This window comes from Falco rusticolus, chromosome 6, assembly GCF_015220075.1.
Source record: "Falco rusticolus isolate bFalRus1 chromosome 6, bFalRus1.pri, whole genome shotgun sequence".
Classification (NCBI taxonomy): Eukaryota; Metazoa; Chordata; class Aves; order Falconiformes; family Falconidae; genus Falco; species Falco rusticolus.
In genome coordinates, this window is record NC_051192.1 from 35198179 (window position 1) to 35212235 (window position 14057).

The following is a 14057-nucleotide window of genomic DNA, read 5'->3' on the forward strand; positions in this document are numbered from 1 at the left end:
TATTAGTATTTCTATTCAAGTAATTTGGGCCAAAGCTGTCACTGTACCTTTAAAAGGGAGCATATATAAAACCAAGAGAAAGCAACACATTGTTCATTAATGGGATTAACTAAAGATATACTGACATTTGGGGGTTATTTTAAGAGATATACAATAATATGCCAAACTATCAAAAATTCAAAATTCATTTTGCCCATTTTTTTGCCTCAAGGACAGAGTCACTCAGGGAGATAATCTATGGTCTGAACATTTAGGATGAGTATAATTAAGGTTATGTTCTGTGTTGTTTTATACTTTGCCTGCATATATATATACACACACACACACAAAACATACATTTTATATATATATATATATATATATATACACACACACACACATACACACACATTTTTTGAAGTGATTGCAAACCTCCATCCTCCCTCTTCCCCAGTCTGGTTAGGCCTCTTGTGGGTCTGTTTTGCTTAATGCTTTTATGCATAGCAGACCTCCCGGTAGGTGAAGGAGGTCCACCCTGGCCAACCCCACCAGCTGAGATGGGCCTTTCAGTTTCTGCTGTTCCCTGAACAAGGGACGGGAAATAAACGCTTTTTTCTTTACGAATACAGGGCAAGGGTGGCGAGGCAGGTGGCCCGTCCGAAACCACCCCGAGCCGGTACGCCGGCCAGGTTTCGGGGAAACGAGGCCGGTCACAGGGCACACCTCCACGCTGCTGGGGCGCGGGGGACCCGGGTCCGCGCTGCCCGGCCTCGCCCCCTCCCGGTGCCGGTGCCCCCGCCGGGGAGGCTGCGGAGCGGCTGCCCGCCCCGCTCCCGCAGCTCCCGCACTTCTCCCCGGTGCGGAACCGTCCTGCCTCTGCCCCGGGTCTGGTTTATGTCGAGGATGGGGGCCGAGAGCCGCGGGCAGGCTCTCCCCGGCCTGCCGGCGCCCACCGCCCAGCCTCACCGGCACCTGGCGGGACCGCCGGGGACCAGACGCCCCCCCCGGGCCCGAGAAGTGCGAGGCATTCTTTTTGAAAGCGCCCAAAATAGCGCGCGGCTGCTGCACAAGTCTCCTTATTATTCCTCCGGCGTCGGCAGTCAGTCGTGGGGGACGATGCACCTCCGCCGGAGCCGCGGCTGGCGGCTGTTTTCGGTAAGGGCGCCGGGTGCCGCCGCCGGGTGCCGGGTGCCGCTGCCGGCGGCTGGGGCGCAGCGGCAGCGCGGGCGAGGGAGGAAGAGCAGCCGCGGCGGCGGCGGCGGCGACGGCGGCGGCGGCGGCGGCGGCAGTTTCCCCTTTCCCCAGCCCTGGCTCCGCGGGCGCATGCTCACTGGTGCCCGCAGCCCTGGACCATATTTGTCAGGACTACTCGAGAGACGGAGAAAGAGAGAGAATTTGGGGGGGTAAGGAGCGGCGGGTTCCGATCTGATCCGCAAGCCGTTTAGGGAGCTGCAATGGCAAAGGCTGGTGACGGGTTTTAATTTTCCCCCTAGGTGAGGATGAAAGTTAGAGAGAGCGCGAGAGATAAAGGGAGAGACGCACCTCCCCTCCCTCCCTTACGAAACGTATCTGGGGAAGGGGAGGGGGGCTTCTCCCCCACCACCTCGAGCAGAAAGGATGGAAGTTAATGCCGGGGAAAGTGGGCAAGTGACTCGCCAAGTGGCTGGGGAGCGGCTGGGGCACCGGGGATCTCACTAAATCATAAGTGTACGAGTGTGAAAGAGGAACAAAAGAAAGAGAGAGGTGCCTGGTATTTCTTTTTCTCTTCCCAAACACATGAAGGGAGTACATGTGTGTATATATATATATATATGCGCTGTATATTTATATACATACACAGGCACGCACGCACGTATGTGTATGTACATATAGATATATATACACACACACGGGGGAGGGAGCTGTGGAAATGTGTTTGGGGGGGGGCTTTTTTGGGGGGGAGGGGGTTCCGAAGGGAGGGGGAAGGGAAGGGGAGAGACATTTTGCAGACTTGCCCCACCAATGAGCTTGTCAGTTGGCTCCATTTAATGACACTTACGGGGCACCGCCGCGCCGTTGGGAACAATGTGATGCGGGTGCAGCGGCGGGGCGGCGGGGGGGTGCATGGGTGTGCGTGTGCGTGTGAGCGCCGGGCGGGGAGCGAGCGGAGGGGAGGGAGGGGGCTCGCTGCCACCGGAGCCCCCCCTCCCCAGCCCCGGCTCTTTGTTCACACAGGCTGAAGGACGGGGAGAAGTGCGGGCTGCCAGGGGGCAATGCGCAGCCGAGAGGGGTGTGAAAAAGCCCCGGCTTTTTTGGTCGGAAGCGGCGAGAGGTGGCGGCCGCCGGGATATACCGGTTGAATGTGCCGTGGCTCCCCGTGTGCGAAGGCCTCTTCAGCGCGCAGCGGAGAGAGTTTGTATTTTCCGTCGCTCCTGCACTTTGTGTGATTGTGTGCGAGAGATATTTAAAATATAATCATCTCCCAATTTCCGCCATTTTGGGGAAAGTTTGCACACACATACACATACAAAAAAAAAAAAAGCTTGAAGCAATTTTTTTTTTTAAAGAGGCGAAAAAAAAAAAAAGTCTTTCGCTCGAGTGCTCAGTTCCTGCCTCTGTGCGGTGCGTGCGCCGCGCTCGCTGCGGCAGACATGTGAGGCGGCGGGGGAACGGCCCCTGCCCGCTCCGGGCTGCGTGCGGCGGCGGGGGCCGGCGCCTGTCACCGCCGCCGGCTGCGCGGGCTGGCCCGGGGGGCTGCCGGAGGCCGGCCCCGGCGTGCCGGCGGTGTATGTGAGTGCACATACACGTGAGTGCGTATTTTGCCGAGGATGGGGGGGCAGGGGCAGGGACTAGGTCACGGCTTTTCTGTTAAGTTGCGCGCTCGCGCCTGAAGTGCGGCCGGGGTGGGGGAGCGGCCCCCGCGCACACGCCCGTCTCTCCCCGTCTCCGCAGCCGGTGCATGCAACAACAGGATACAGGCACACTTGTTCTCGCTAACGTGTGCGAGGCGGTGTTTTTTCGGCGGCGGGAGGCGGAAAGCGATTTTGGGAGGGTGGGGGGAGCGGCGGACGACGGGAAGGCGCTCCCGCGGAGCGGCCGCCCGCCCCTGGCCGGGGCCGGGGAGAGGCCGCCGGGGCTGTAGCGCCCGGGGCGCGGGGCGCCGCGTCGGGGCCGCAGCGGAGCCCGTTCCCCACCCCCATGTTTTTTCCCCCCTCCCCGTCGGAGCGGGCGCACACGAGAGCGTGAGAGAAAAAGTTGCTGCGCGGGGCCGGGCGCTGGAGGCTGCGGGCCGGGCAGGGGCGAGCTCTCCGGGGAGGCGGCGTGTGCCGGCCCCTCCCGCGGGAAGGGGTGACTCCGCCGCCGAGGGATGCCCGGGGATCGGCTGCGAGCGGCCGGGGAGCAAACCCCCGCAGCCCCCTAGAAAAAAAAGAACTCGCCCCTCTCCTCCTCCTCCTCCTCCGCGCTGGGGGAGGGGAGGAGGGAGGAGAAGGTAACGTTTCTCTTCTTTTTTTTTTTACGCTTTTTATTTTTTTTTTTCCTTTCCACGCGGAGACAGCCTCCTTTTCCCGGATCCCGGTCTCGGGGAGGGTGGGGTAGGGGTGGGGGTTGGAGGGGGGGCGGGAGGAAAAAAAACCAAAGGACCCGGTAAACAAGCGGAGTCCCTCTCTCGTTGTGCAACTTCCTCAGGAACACTTAACACCCAGTTCCTCTCCCACCCCCGCCCGCACCGCGCTCGCCCCCGCCGCCGCCCCCACGCCGGGGCCGGGGGGCACTCTCCTCCCGCTCGACTGAATTGCCCGGGGCGTGGGGGAAAGAAAAAAAAGCCAAATTCGGGAAAGAAACGGAGCAACTTGAGAAGCACTTTCCCCGAGCGCTCCCCCCGAGGAGCCGGCCGGGACGGGCGGGCGGGCGCTTTTGTCTCGGTGGTTCTGCCCGAGCCCGGGGAAGACGCGGACCTGAGCCCGGGTTTTCTCCATAAAGTTTCAAGTGCAGCAAAAACACGCCGCAAAACTGGCCAAGGAGGGACCTCTGGCGGTAGGCCGCGGGCTGCCGGCGCCGGGGAGCGGCGGCCGCGCCCGCCGGGCCTCGCCGCCGCGTTCCGGCTGCCGCGCCGCTCCGCCGCGCCGTGCGGGCGGGAGGGCCGGCTCCGGGGCGGCCGCGGCCGGGGCCCAGCGGCGCCGGGGGCCGCCGCGGGTGGGCCGGGCTCACGGGCTGCGCGGGGAGCGGCGGGGGGCGCGCCCCGCGGCCGTGTCACTTGTCCCACCCGGGCGCGCGGTGTGAGCCCCGGGGAGCAGGCGCTGCGTGGGAGGGAGGCCCGGGGAGATGCGGCAGCCGGCGGGCGGTGAGGGTCGCAGCCTCCTCCCTTTCTTCTGATTACCTGTGCCTAACGGCGTGGCGTGTGCCAGCCTTGCAGCGGAAGCGCAAATGGAACCGCGAGTTGTGTTTTCGGTTTTGTGCTGTTCTGGGTTTCTTTTTGGTTTCCCTCATAGAGTCGGGTGGCCCAGGGCCGACCGTTTCTGCTGGTTGTTTCCGCTCGCGAATGGATGCTCGCTCTGTGCTAGATACCAGGTGATGAGCATCAATGAAACTTGTGATGGAAAAACTTTGGCGTGCATCGTTTTAGGAAATAGTCCGTGTTCGGGATCGTAACCCAGTTTTTGTAATGGGAATATAAAAGCTGTTCAGAAAACCAGTACATTTCACCAAGGAAGTTACCACGTTCCCAGAAGTTTGTATGATGAACATCTCTAAGAGAGAAACTCCCTGAAACTAGCGGCTGAAGGCAGTAACACCACCCTGCTTCAGTTGGGGTGTGCTGGGTGCTGGATTTTTCCAGATGTGACTTCAGTGGCTTTATGGTCCAGTTGGGCTTCTCGTGAACTGGTGCTCTAATGAAGGTGGCTGAAGCAGTGATCTTGGGTTTTGTTGTCACTTGGGCAATTGCAGTGAACTCCGTTTTTTGTTGCAGTGGTGCGTTTCACCTTCAGTTTAATGAATTTTTCTAGAGTGCTGCCTTCGAAAGTTCTAATAACTAAGGAAAATGATTATGTGGCAAGTCCTTTTCCTCTTGACTTGTTAGTTTCACAGGGCAACACCTGTTCTATAAAGTAAGATGGTTGACTTTTTGTGGGCTATTCCATTTACTCATGAGTTTTTTAATAGTGCTCTTCGGTAGGGTGGTGGATGGTGAGTGATGGGTGTGAGGAACCAGTGAGATTACCTGGCACGGGGCTTACCGAAGAAAGCGATAGCATCTCTGTAGTGGTGGCTTATTAGTCCTCCAGTAGTAGGACCGCTCATCACAATGGGAGATACGAGCTCTTCATGAATTGGAGAGAAGGGAAACTGTAAATGCAGTAACCTGCTGAGCACATTTAGGAGCTAGAAGAAGGTGAATTAATTGTATAAGGACAGCAGAGCTCATGGAAGCTGCTGAGAACTGGCAGAAGAGGAGGGCGTGAGTCAGACAAAAGGAGTGTTCAGATGTGTATTGAATTAACTCGGGGAAGGAAATAACAATTTGAAATAAGTCAGGTGATACTCGGCGTGAAGATTTGGTGCGTCACAGTTCTCAGAGGTGTCTGCACAGGGAAGGGATGGAGGCACAGATAAACAAATGCAGTTTTCTGTAACTTTCTGTGCCTGGTTCAAGGAATTAAGAGAAATTAAGCCACAGGATTTCAGAGTTGTACTCAGGTCTTACTATCTGAGTAGGTTAAATCTCCACTCAGGGCTGCACAGACAGTAACAGAAATAAAGGAGTCATGAAAGCGTTGCGGAGGAAATACTTCTTCAGCGTGAGGTAAAAAAAACAACCAAAAGTTGTTATTGGTAAGTTTAATTAGAATATGGTGTAGCTTTGGTATTGGGTAACTATTGTTGTTACAGTGTTCTGTGGATATTTGAAAATGTGGTGGTAGATAAATGCTGTGTGCAACTGTGTTACCCAGTTTCTAGCAATGGTATGGCAGTACTTGTGTTAGCTCACTGACAAGGACCAGACTCAAGCAAGGACAGCGTGAACCTCCTTTAGCACTGGTGCAGACTCAGGGTCCACAGCATTTTGTAATGTGTATGTGGCCAGATTCTTTCTGTGAGAAAGAAGTTTTAAGCTGAAGTATTGGGAAGGAGGAACAAACATACACAGTATCCCTGGAGGATCTCGCAGACAGAAGAGTAGCCACATAAAATAAGAGGAAATAATGCTAAAGGGACATCATCAGTAGGAAATCTGGTCCATTTTCTGTTACAAGTGTCAAGAATGGCAAAGAATTTTAAGCCGTGGTTCCTTTGTGAACACATGTATAAGCTATATATCTCATCTTTATTACAAGTAAGTTATTTTAAACTGTATGAGCAACAGGCAAAATAGAGAAATTTACTTGAACAACTCTTCAGCACATGGACTAGAAACATGGCAGGAACTACATGAAGTAATTCCTAAACAGCAAAAAATGAGGTTTTGAAGGAAATGTGTGATCTGCAGATACTTCTTTTAATGAAACATTAAAATAATTGAATCATGAAATGGATACAAAACAAAGCACATATTGGAATGTGGTGGATAGCCTCAAAGCATTTTACTATTTCCTGCACTGTTCTTGTTGTGGTTGTTTTTCTTTAAGTGAAGAATCAGGTGCAAAAGATGAAGGATGAGAAAGAGACAAGTGTGAGGTGTACCCAGCTCAAAGAAAGGACTGCAAGGAGAAAAGCAGGACTCACCCCAGTGGGTTTACAGTCAGTTTGGCTCTGCTTTTGCTGTCATTATGAAGCTAGCTTAATACAAAATCCGTACGAAATAGAGGGAGCTTACATTGCGAGGGGTAATTCTGCTCCTCTGGTTCTGGTGGTGTAACAAGTCAGCCCTGGTAGTATTCACATTCTTACATGTTCAGTAGAGCTGAAGGTGAGTATCCACTTGTCAGGATCCTGGTGCCTAGAAGCTAGTGTATTTGCAGCTCTGGTACAGAATTGTCCCCATCTGATCCACTTCCTGATTTATTTTCCGGATTTATTGTGTGGGGAGGGAAAATATGTCCCTGTCGCCCATGGGTGCTATACCAAGCAGCCTCCTACTTGGAGATGCCCAAAATACCCGTCTATGGTATTAAGACAAAAACCGCATCTGTTGCTTTTGTGAACATCCATCAGCACTGGTTTCATGCAGCCCTGTGGGGAAGAGGGTCCATGGCTTGGCTCCATAAGGACATCACCTTATCATCATCCTCCTTGGTGCCACTTGCTGAGACCTCCTCTGGCTTCACATGCCCAGTTTTGCTTCTCTTTGCAGGAGCTGTCGGCTGGGGAGAGGACCAGCGTGGGGCAAATCTGTTAGTCTGTCCTGTCTTTGTGGCTACAGAAGTCCTAAAAAGTTAAGATAAAAATAACACAAAGAAAAGACTGGTGACCTGGTGTTGAGTTGGCCCTGCTGGCTAGAAATACGGACATTTCACAGGTGGCATTTTAGATTTGCAAAATTTGAGTAGACGTCAGGTAGTTTTTTAAAGCAGTGACTGAAAGAAAGAATTGTATTATTACTTTTTGACATATTCAGTACATAACCCTATAATTACTTCAAAAACTACTTGTAAGTTTAATTGGCGTATTCTCTCCTGTTTCTTTGCTTTACATCTTTAGAGAGTCTTTTGCCAGATGAAACGATCTCATTTTTAGTGCTGTTATTAAGTATCTCCTCTGTGAGATACTCATTTATTGTTGAGCCAGTTGGTAAAAATGAAGGTCTTTCTAAAGGATGTGTCTAATCTTATTTTATATGCTTGCTTATTCTAATGAATTTATTATATATGTCTAAAAGTTAATGTTGAAGTATTAACATGCAGCACACTCCTCTATAAATGTTATAGCTTATGGCTGTAAAGACTGAGATACAGGTACATCCTTAATAGTGGATTTTGGAGATGCTTTTGGAAGATGACTATTCCAAGTTGTTACTGTCATGTCCTTTCCGTCACATCGGATGGCATTCAGAATGTGGCAGGCATAAGGAGAGTACTGCAGTTACTTTGCCCCTTATTCATCTAGTATTTTTACTACTGTTCTGGAAGCATAGCAACAGGAATGATAGTTAATGAAATCATTATGGATGGAGTTATACTAGTTCAGAGAACTACATCAGAGCTTTAGAAACGAAAATGAAAATGAGCAGATAAGGCATTCTGTAGTTTTCTTTGTTCTGTGATTTAGATATATATATTGCGATGATTTAATCCTTTTTTAGTACCTCATTGCTGTAACAATTTAATTGGTCTCCATCTCCCTCCTTATTATCATTAGTAGAGGGATATAGCCCTATCTTTGATGTGTTCAAACTCAGCAAAGCTGGAAACAGATATTTTGTTAAATGTAATTCCTTTTGGTAAATTCATTTCTATCTGCATTGCCCTGTGACCTTTTTATCCCTACCAGGAACACTTCTGTAGCCTGCAGAATGGGAATGTACAGATCATGCCTTTGATGCTGAGTTAATTTTAAAAGGAAAACAACAATTAATACCTTATCAAACAGTAGAATGTATCATTATTACAGATTGTTACTTGAGGAAACTCTGTTAGGTGTAACTAAATTAAAATCTGTATGTTTTCTTCTGAGAAATACACCCTGAACATTTCTGTTAACAATTTTTTTTTTAACTTTTACAGTTTACATCTTGCCTGAGTAGGATAGGCTCTAAGTTTTTTTTTTTTTCCTCCATGTCATTTTTTCCCCAACTGTTTCTGTTAAAAACTGTCTATAATGAGAGTGGCACTATCAGAGATGCCAGCATCTGCTGGAGCAGCTGTCCACTGCGCCTTGCTCCATGGGACAGCAGCCGCTGCGAGGAAACATTTCACCACAGCCTCCCAAGTCTCTTCCCATCTTCTGTCATGCCTTCTGCAGAAATGGTTGGAACATGTTTTTTATAAGAGGGCTGAGTGAAATGTCCTCTAAGTAGGGTGGTGGTTTAAGATTACTTAGAAACTTCAGTTAATGCAGACACAGCTTTGCCTTTGATTAGCCAGGCTAATAGCAGCGGGCTCGTTATGCCAGTGTGCTTCAACCAGCATGTTTCAGGTCCTTAAAATTTCATGGGTTTCTGGATAGATCCAATTTCTCAGCTACTCCTTAGCAACTTGGGTTTTGTGTTCTTGAGAGAAGGCCCATGCCATTGTGCTGCAGCTCAGTTTGGTGGAAGCCTGCTTGAGTTGGTCTGCTGTGGTGTGGAAGCTGGATGCTTGGTGGGCTTGAGCTCTGCGATGTACTGTGCTCTTGGATCAAACAGAGATCATCCAAGTTGTATTGCAGGAGGTGCCCTGAGGTGAGGTGGTGGATTTTGCCTGGGAGTGATTTTAAAAGATAAGCTCTGTGGCTTTGGAGAATTTATCCATTTGCACTGAATTAATTTAGATTTATTGACATACGAGTTTTTGTGCATTAACAGTATGGTTTTCAATACTTTCTCATAGAGAACTAATGAAATTAGAGATGGAGAAGACCCATTGAATCATGTGGTTTTTCTTACTTCAAACTTGTCATGTGAAATACATGAAGTTTTCTCAAAGCCCCTTCTGTGAACCCTACCCATCGTATGAAATGAAGGGGAATGCAGAAACTTTCACTTCAGGCAGTGGTTACTGACTGACGTCCAGCTCCTGTTAGCCTGATACTGTGTAGTGAAAGTACTTCTGGAGTAAGGTGTTGCTCAGGGTTTTAAAGAGTTGAGGAGGAAAGAAAAGAGGAACCCAAAGAGAAATACAAGGGAGTCCACATTGTAGACCCAAACCCAAAGCAGTATCTGTCTGTAGTGGTGGTGTTACAGTGATTCTTAGATTTTTTTGATGAAAAAAAAGTAAATTTGATTATTTTTCACGTCAGACAACTAGCTAAGCATTTTTCTTCTCAAACTTTCGGTAAAAAGCTTCACGACAACCTGAGTTCTGCTTGGTTTGCATCTTTTTCTGTTATCTGTGAGTGAACAAATACCACTCATTCTTTTTTGTGAAAATTCCAAATTTCCAGAGAGTATTAATAGATATTTGCTGATTTTGGGAGTGGGACCTCACTTAGAAATTAGATTTTAGAAAACAAGGTCAAGCACTGAGGAATCTCTCTACCCATTTGAATTTCAATTACTGATACTTGCAGCAAAAGTTTGCAGTCTGCAGACGGTGTATGAGACTTGGAAAGTGTTTGTTAAAAAAGTTCAGAAAGTGTAAATTTGAAAAGGGGTGAGCTTTTGCTAATAGTTCACAAACCAAAGACAGTGCTAATTTTACTGCATATTATTTCAGCTGCTAAGCATAACGCAGTAGTTCTTCAGAAAGAAAATGAATGAGTCAGATTTTACATTGAACAAATAATAAACTAGGTGCCAGGCCACAGTTTTAAAGATCGCTGGGTTTGTAAGAAGTAGAAAGGAAGAAGTTGGTGGTAGTCACAACTGGCTGTGAGAAACATCTGCAGGTCAGTGCAACTGGTGCCATCTTTGTGGCAATGACAAGTGGTGGGCCAAAGCTCAGGGTCAGTGGCAGGTCTTATATACCTCTCTTGCTTGTGCAAATTATTTGGGTTAAACTCATCACAGAAGAGGGTGTTCAAATCCACTATTTCTGAAGATAAATATTCTTTTCCTCTCATTTCACTGTTCTGAAACAGAGGGATCCAATAAAATAGTCTTGCAAAGCAGTAGTTTTCTCTGGTGTATATGTTCTAACCTACATGTAAATAAATTTCACAAATGCAAATAAAAATTTAGTGAAAACATATGGAAACAGACCAGGAATATTTGGGTGTCTTGAGTCAGATGGTGAAAATGAGACAGTTTCAAATTAATTTTGAAATTTTAATTTGAACTTGGGTGAAGCATTCACATCAGCATGTTATCTGATATTAAGGGAAAGCAGTTCTATTAATCAGTGCCTAATGTATTTATTATAGGCATGCACTCATGTCTTGCCTTCCCCAGAACAAATGTTTTTCCTAGGTGTACTTGAGGTGTTTTCCCCATGTCAGTTTCTTTGCAGTTTGAAGTTTTTAATTTCTTTGCAGTGCAGCCTTGTTAATAGCCTCCTCATGTGTAAAACAAGTATTATTTCTTTAAGATTTTCAAAAGGTTTTGCCTTGCTTGTCTTACATTAGTGTATATTACCAGCATTGTCATCAGTTGTCCACATTGCCAGTGTGCTGAGGGAAGCATGGATGTTAATCTATGAAGTACATTTGAAGAAATGCCCAGCGATAAAAGCATTAAACCACTTACAGCATTTTCAGATAAAATCTTTTTATTTTTTAATTTTTTTTTTTTTTTTTAGTACATGCATCATGAATGAATCTGCTTCTAGTGGAAATGGTCAAGAGTTTGATGTATTTAGTGCTATGGACTGGAAGGATGGCATAGGTACTTTGCCAGGAAGTGACCTAAAGGTAAGATACATAATTTTTTTAATAAGCGAAATAAAAACGTTAAATGGCAAAAGAATGCATTTCACAAGCTGGTATGTAGGTATCTGCTTTTATGAATAAAACATGAATCGCAGCTCTTGAGTTAATGTAGCCTGTTACCTTTTAGCTCTGGAGTTTCTTGATTCAGTTTCTGGTGCTGGCACAGACAGCCGTCATCCCTGTAGGAAGGCATAAATTAGCACAGCCTCACTATATAGACAGAAGTAATCAAGTGCACAAAATCCAAAAGAAAAGTGTGAAAATACAGTCCACTTAGAGCATTATATTACTGTATCATTAAGAATCTTTATACTGTCATTGACTCTGACAGTCTCATATTCTTAGTTCTTTTTATTTCTAAAAATAGTTTATTTTTGCTATGCTTTTGTCATGTGGGTGCCTAGAAAAATGAATAAAGTGAGTGCATCTGAGCTTGGTATAGTTTAGAAATTTGAATGATAGCAGAACAGTACTTCTAATTACATTTGTCACACTGGTGGTATTTACTGAAGTAAATGATAACAATTTTGTTTTCAAAATATATATTTTTTAAAAATTTATGTGATACTTTTTAATGTGTTGTCAGAAGATGTCTTATGTTGTATTAGCTAAAAATACAGTTTCAATATTAGAGACTTCCTTGCACCTATTTCCTGTTGATTTTAGTCAATATTTTCATATCATTCCATTTAGACTAACATTGATGAGGTTTTCTCATAGTTTATGTTTTAAAAAGAATCTCACAAGAAAATATGTTTTTTAAAAGAACTTCATATACTGTTGTGCCTGTGCAACAATTTCTGTTGTTGAAGAGTCAAAAAGTGTTTGAAATTCAGGACATACATGTTGTGAGTGTGTTTTTGTGTTGTTTTTTGTAAATCACACAACCATAGAATAGAATCACAGAATAATTTTCTTTAGAACAGACCTCAGAGCACCACCTCGGAGCACCTCAGGCCAACTTGACTGAGGTTGCTCAGGGCCAAGTCCAGTACGGATTTAGTTGTCTCCAGGGTTGGAGATACCACAATCTCTCTGGGCAGCCTGTTCCAACATTTGACCACCCTCATAGTGATTTTTTTCTTTTTATAGATACTTTGTTGGAATTTCCCCTTTTGCAGCTTGTGCATGTTGTCTTTAGTCCTTTCACTGTGCACAGCTGAGGAGAACCTGGCTCCATCCCCTCTCTATCCTCCCATTAACTACTGGAAGACAGCAGTAAAATCTCTCCTCTGTTGAGAGCAAGCAAACAAGTTTGCTCAGCTTCTCCTTGCATGTCATTTGCTACAGTCCCTCTTTGTTTTAGTGGCCATCCACTGGACCTGCTTCAGTATGTCAGTGTCTTTCTTATGCTGGACACAGTGGTCCGTATATAGTCTCATCAGAATTAAACAGAGGCGAATAATCAGTGAATAATCAGTTCCCTCGACTCACTGGCTACGCTCTTGCTAAAGCAGCCCTGGGTGCTCACGGCTGCCTTTGCTGCCCAGGCACATTGCTGACTCATGTTCAACTCACAGGACATCTTCTGCAAAGTTGCTTTCAAATAGTCTGCCCCCAGGCTGTACTAGTGCATGCAGCTGTTCTGTCCCAGGTGCAGGGCCTTGTGCATGCTTTTGGTTGTAGACCTTCATGAGATCTTGTTAGCCATTTTTTCAGCATGTCAGGGTCTTTCTGAATAGCAACGTAGCCCTTCAGTTTTATCAGCCACTCCCTCCAATGTGATTTACTTTTGCTGCTTCTACACATAGAGAAGCCTTTCTTGTTGCCTTTGCTGGTTTCTTCTGCAGCTGAGCTTTGGGTTTCCCACTTCCATCATTGTACACCGCAGCGATATCACTATATACCTTCTCTGTATAATGTTTCCCCTGTTTAACCTTCTGCTTACCTCTTTTTCCATTTGGACAAAGTCAGGAGTCCCTAGTTCATTCATGTTGGCTTTCGTCCACATTTACTTAACTTCTTGCAGATTTGCATGCGTTACTTGCCTGGTGTGAAGTCCCTGGAGATATATCCAGATTTCCTGGGCCTATTTGCCCTTTAAAGCAGTCTCCCGTATGATCCTGCCAAGCAGATCTGTGAACAAGCCAAAATCTTCCATTCCTGAAGGCCAGTGCTGCTGTTTCAGTACTTGCTTTTGCTTCTTTCAGGATTTCAGACTTCACTGAAATCTCATGGTCGCTGCTGCCAAGCCTGTATCATCAGCCTCCACATCCCTGACCAGTTCTGTATTTTTTTCGTTCTTTTGTTTCTTTCAGTTCAGGCTTTTCAAATTCCTTTTTATTTTAATAAGCAACATTGTGTGAAAGGCAAACATAATATTGAAATGTCAGAGAAATACAAAAGGGAACAATACAGAAAATATAATAATCTCATATAAATCACTGGTACATGCTTTGTTCAGTTCTGGTTACCCTATGTCAAAAGAAACAAAACCAAAGCAAAGGTTGGATCATTAATTAGTAGAGGAATGGGAAAGGTTCCATACAAAGCAGAGGAGGGGAGTGGGAGGTGCAGTGGAGGGTAACTTTGAGAAATCACGTAAGAAGATTCTTAACTATGACCTGTTCAGGAAAGCATGAGCTTCATTTTAAGGTTGCTCTTTGTGTTTTTTTTTTTTTTTTTTTTTTTTAATTATTATTTTTATTTAGAAACAGACA

The 14057-nt window shown here is 46.7% G+C and overlaps 1 protein-coding gene across 1 annotated transcript in view; it reads left to right on the forward strand.

Annotated features, from left to right (window-relative positions):
• The first annotated feature begins 3038 nt into the window (after positions 1-3038).
• L3MBTL3 (L3MBTL histone methyl-lysine binding protein 3) overlaps positions 3039-14057 on the forward strand; it is an 81430-nt gene continuing 70411 nt past the window's right edge. The window contains 2 exon segments of the mRNA XM_037392377.1: positions 3039-3448; positions 11268-11379. Coding sequence (XP_037248274.1) covers positions 11278-11379 — 102 coding nt within the window. The 5' untranslated portion in view covers positions 3039-3448; positions 11268-11277.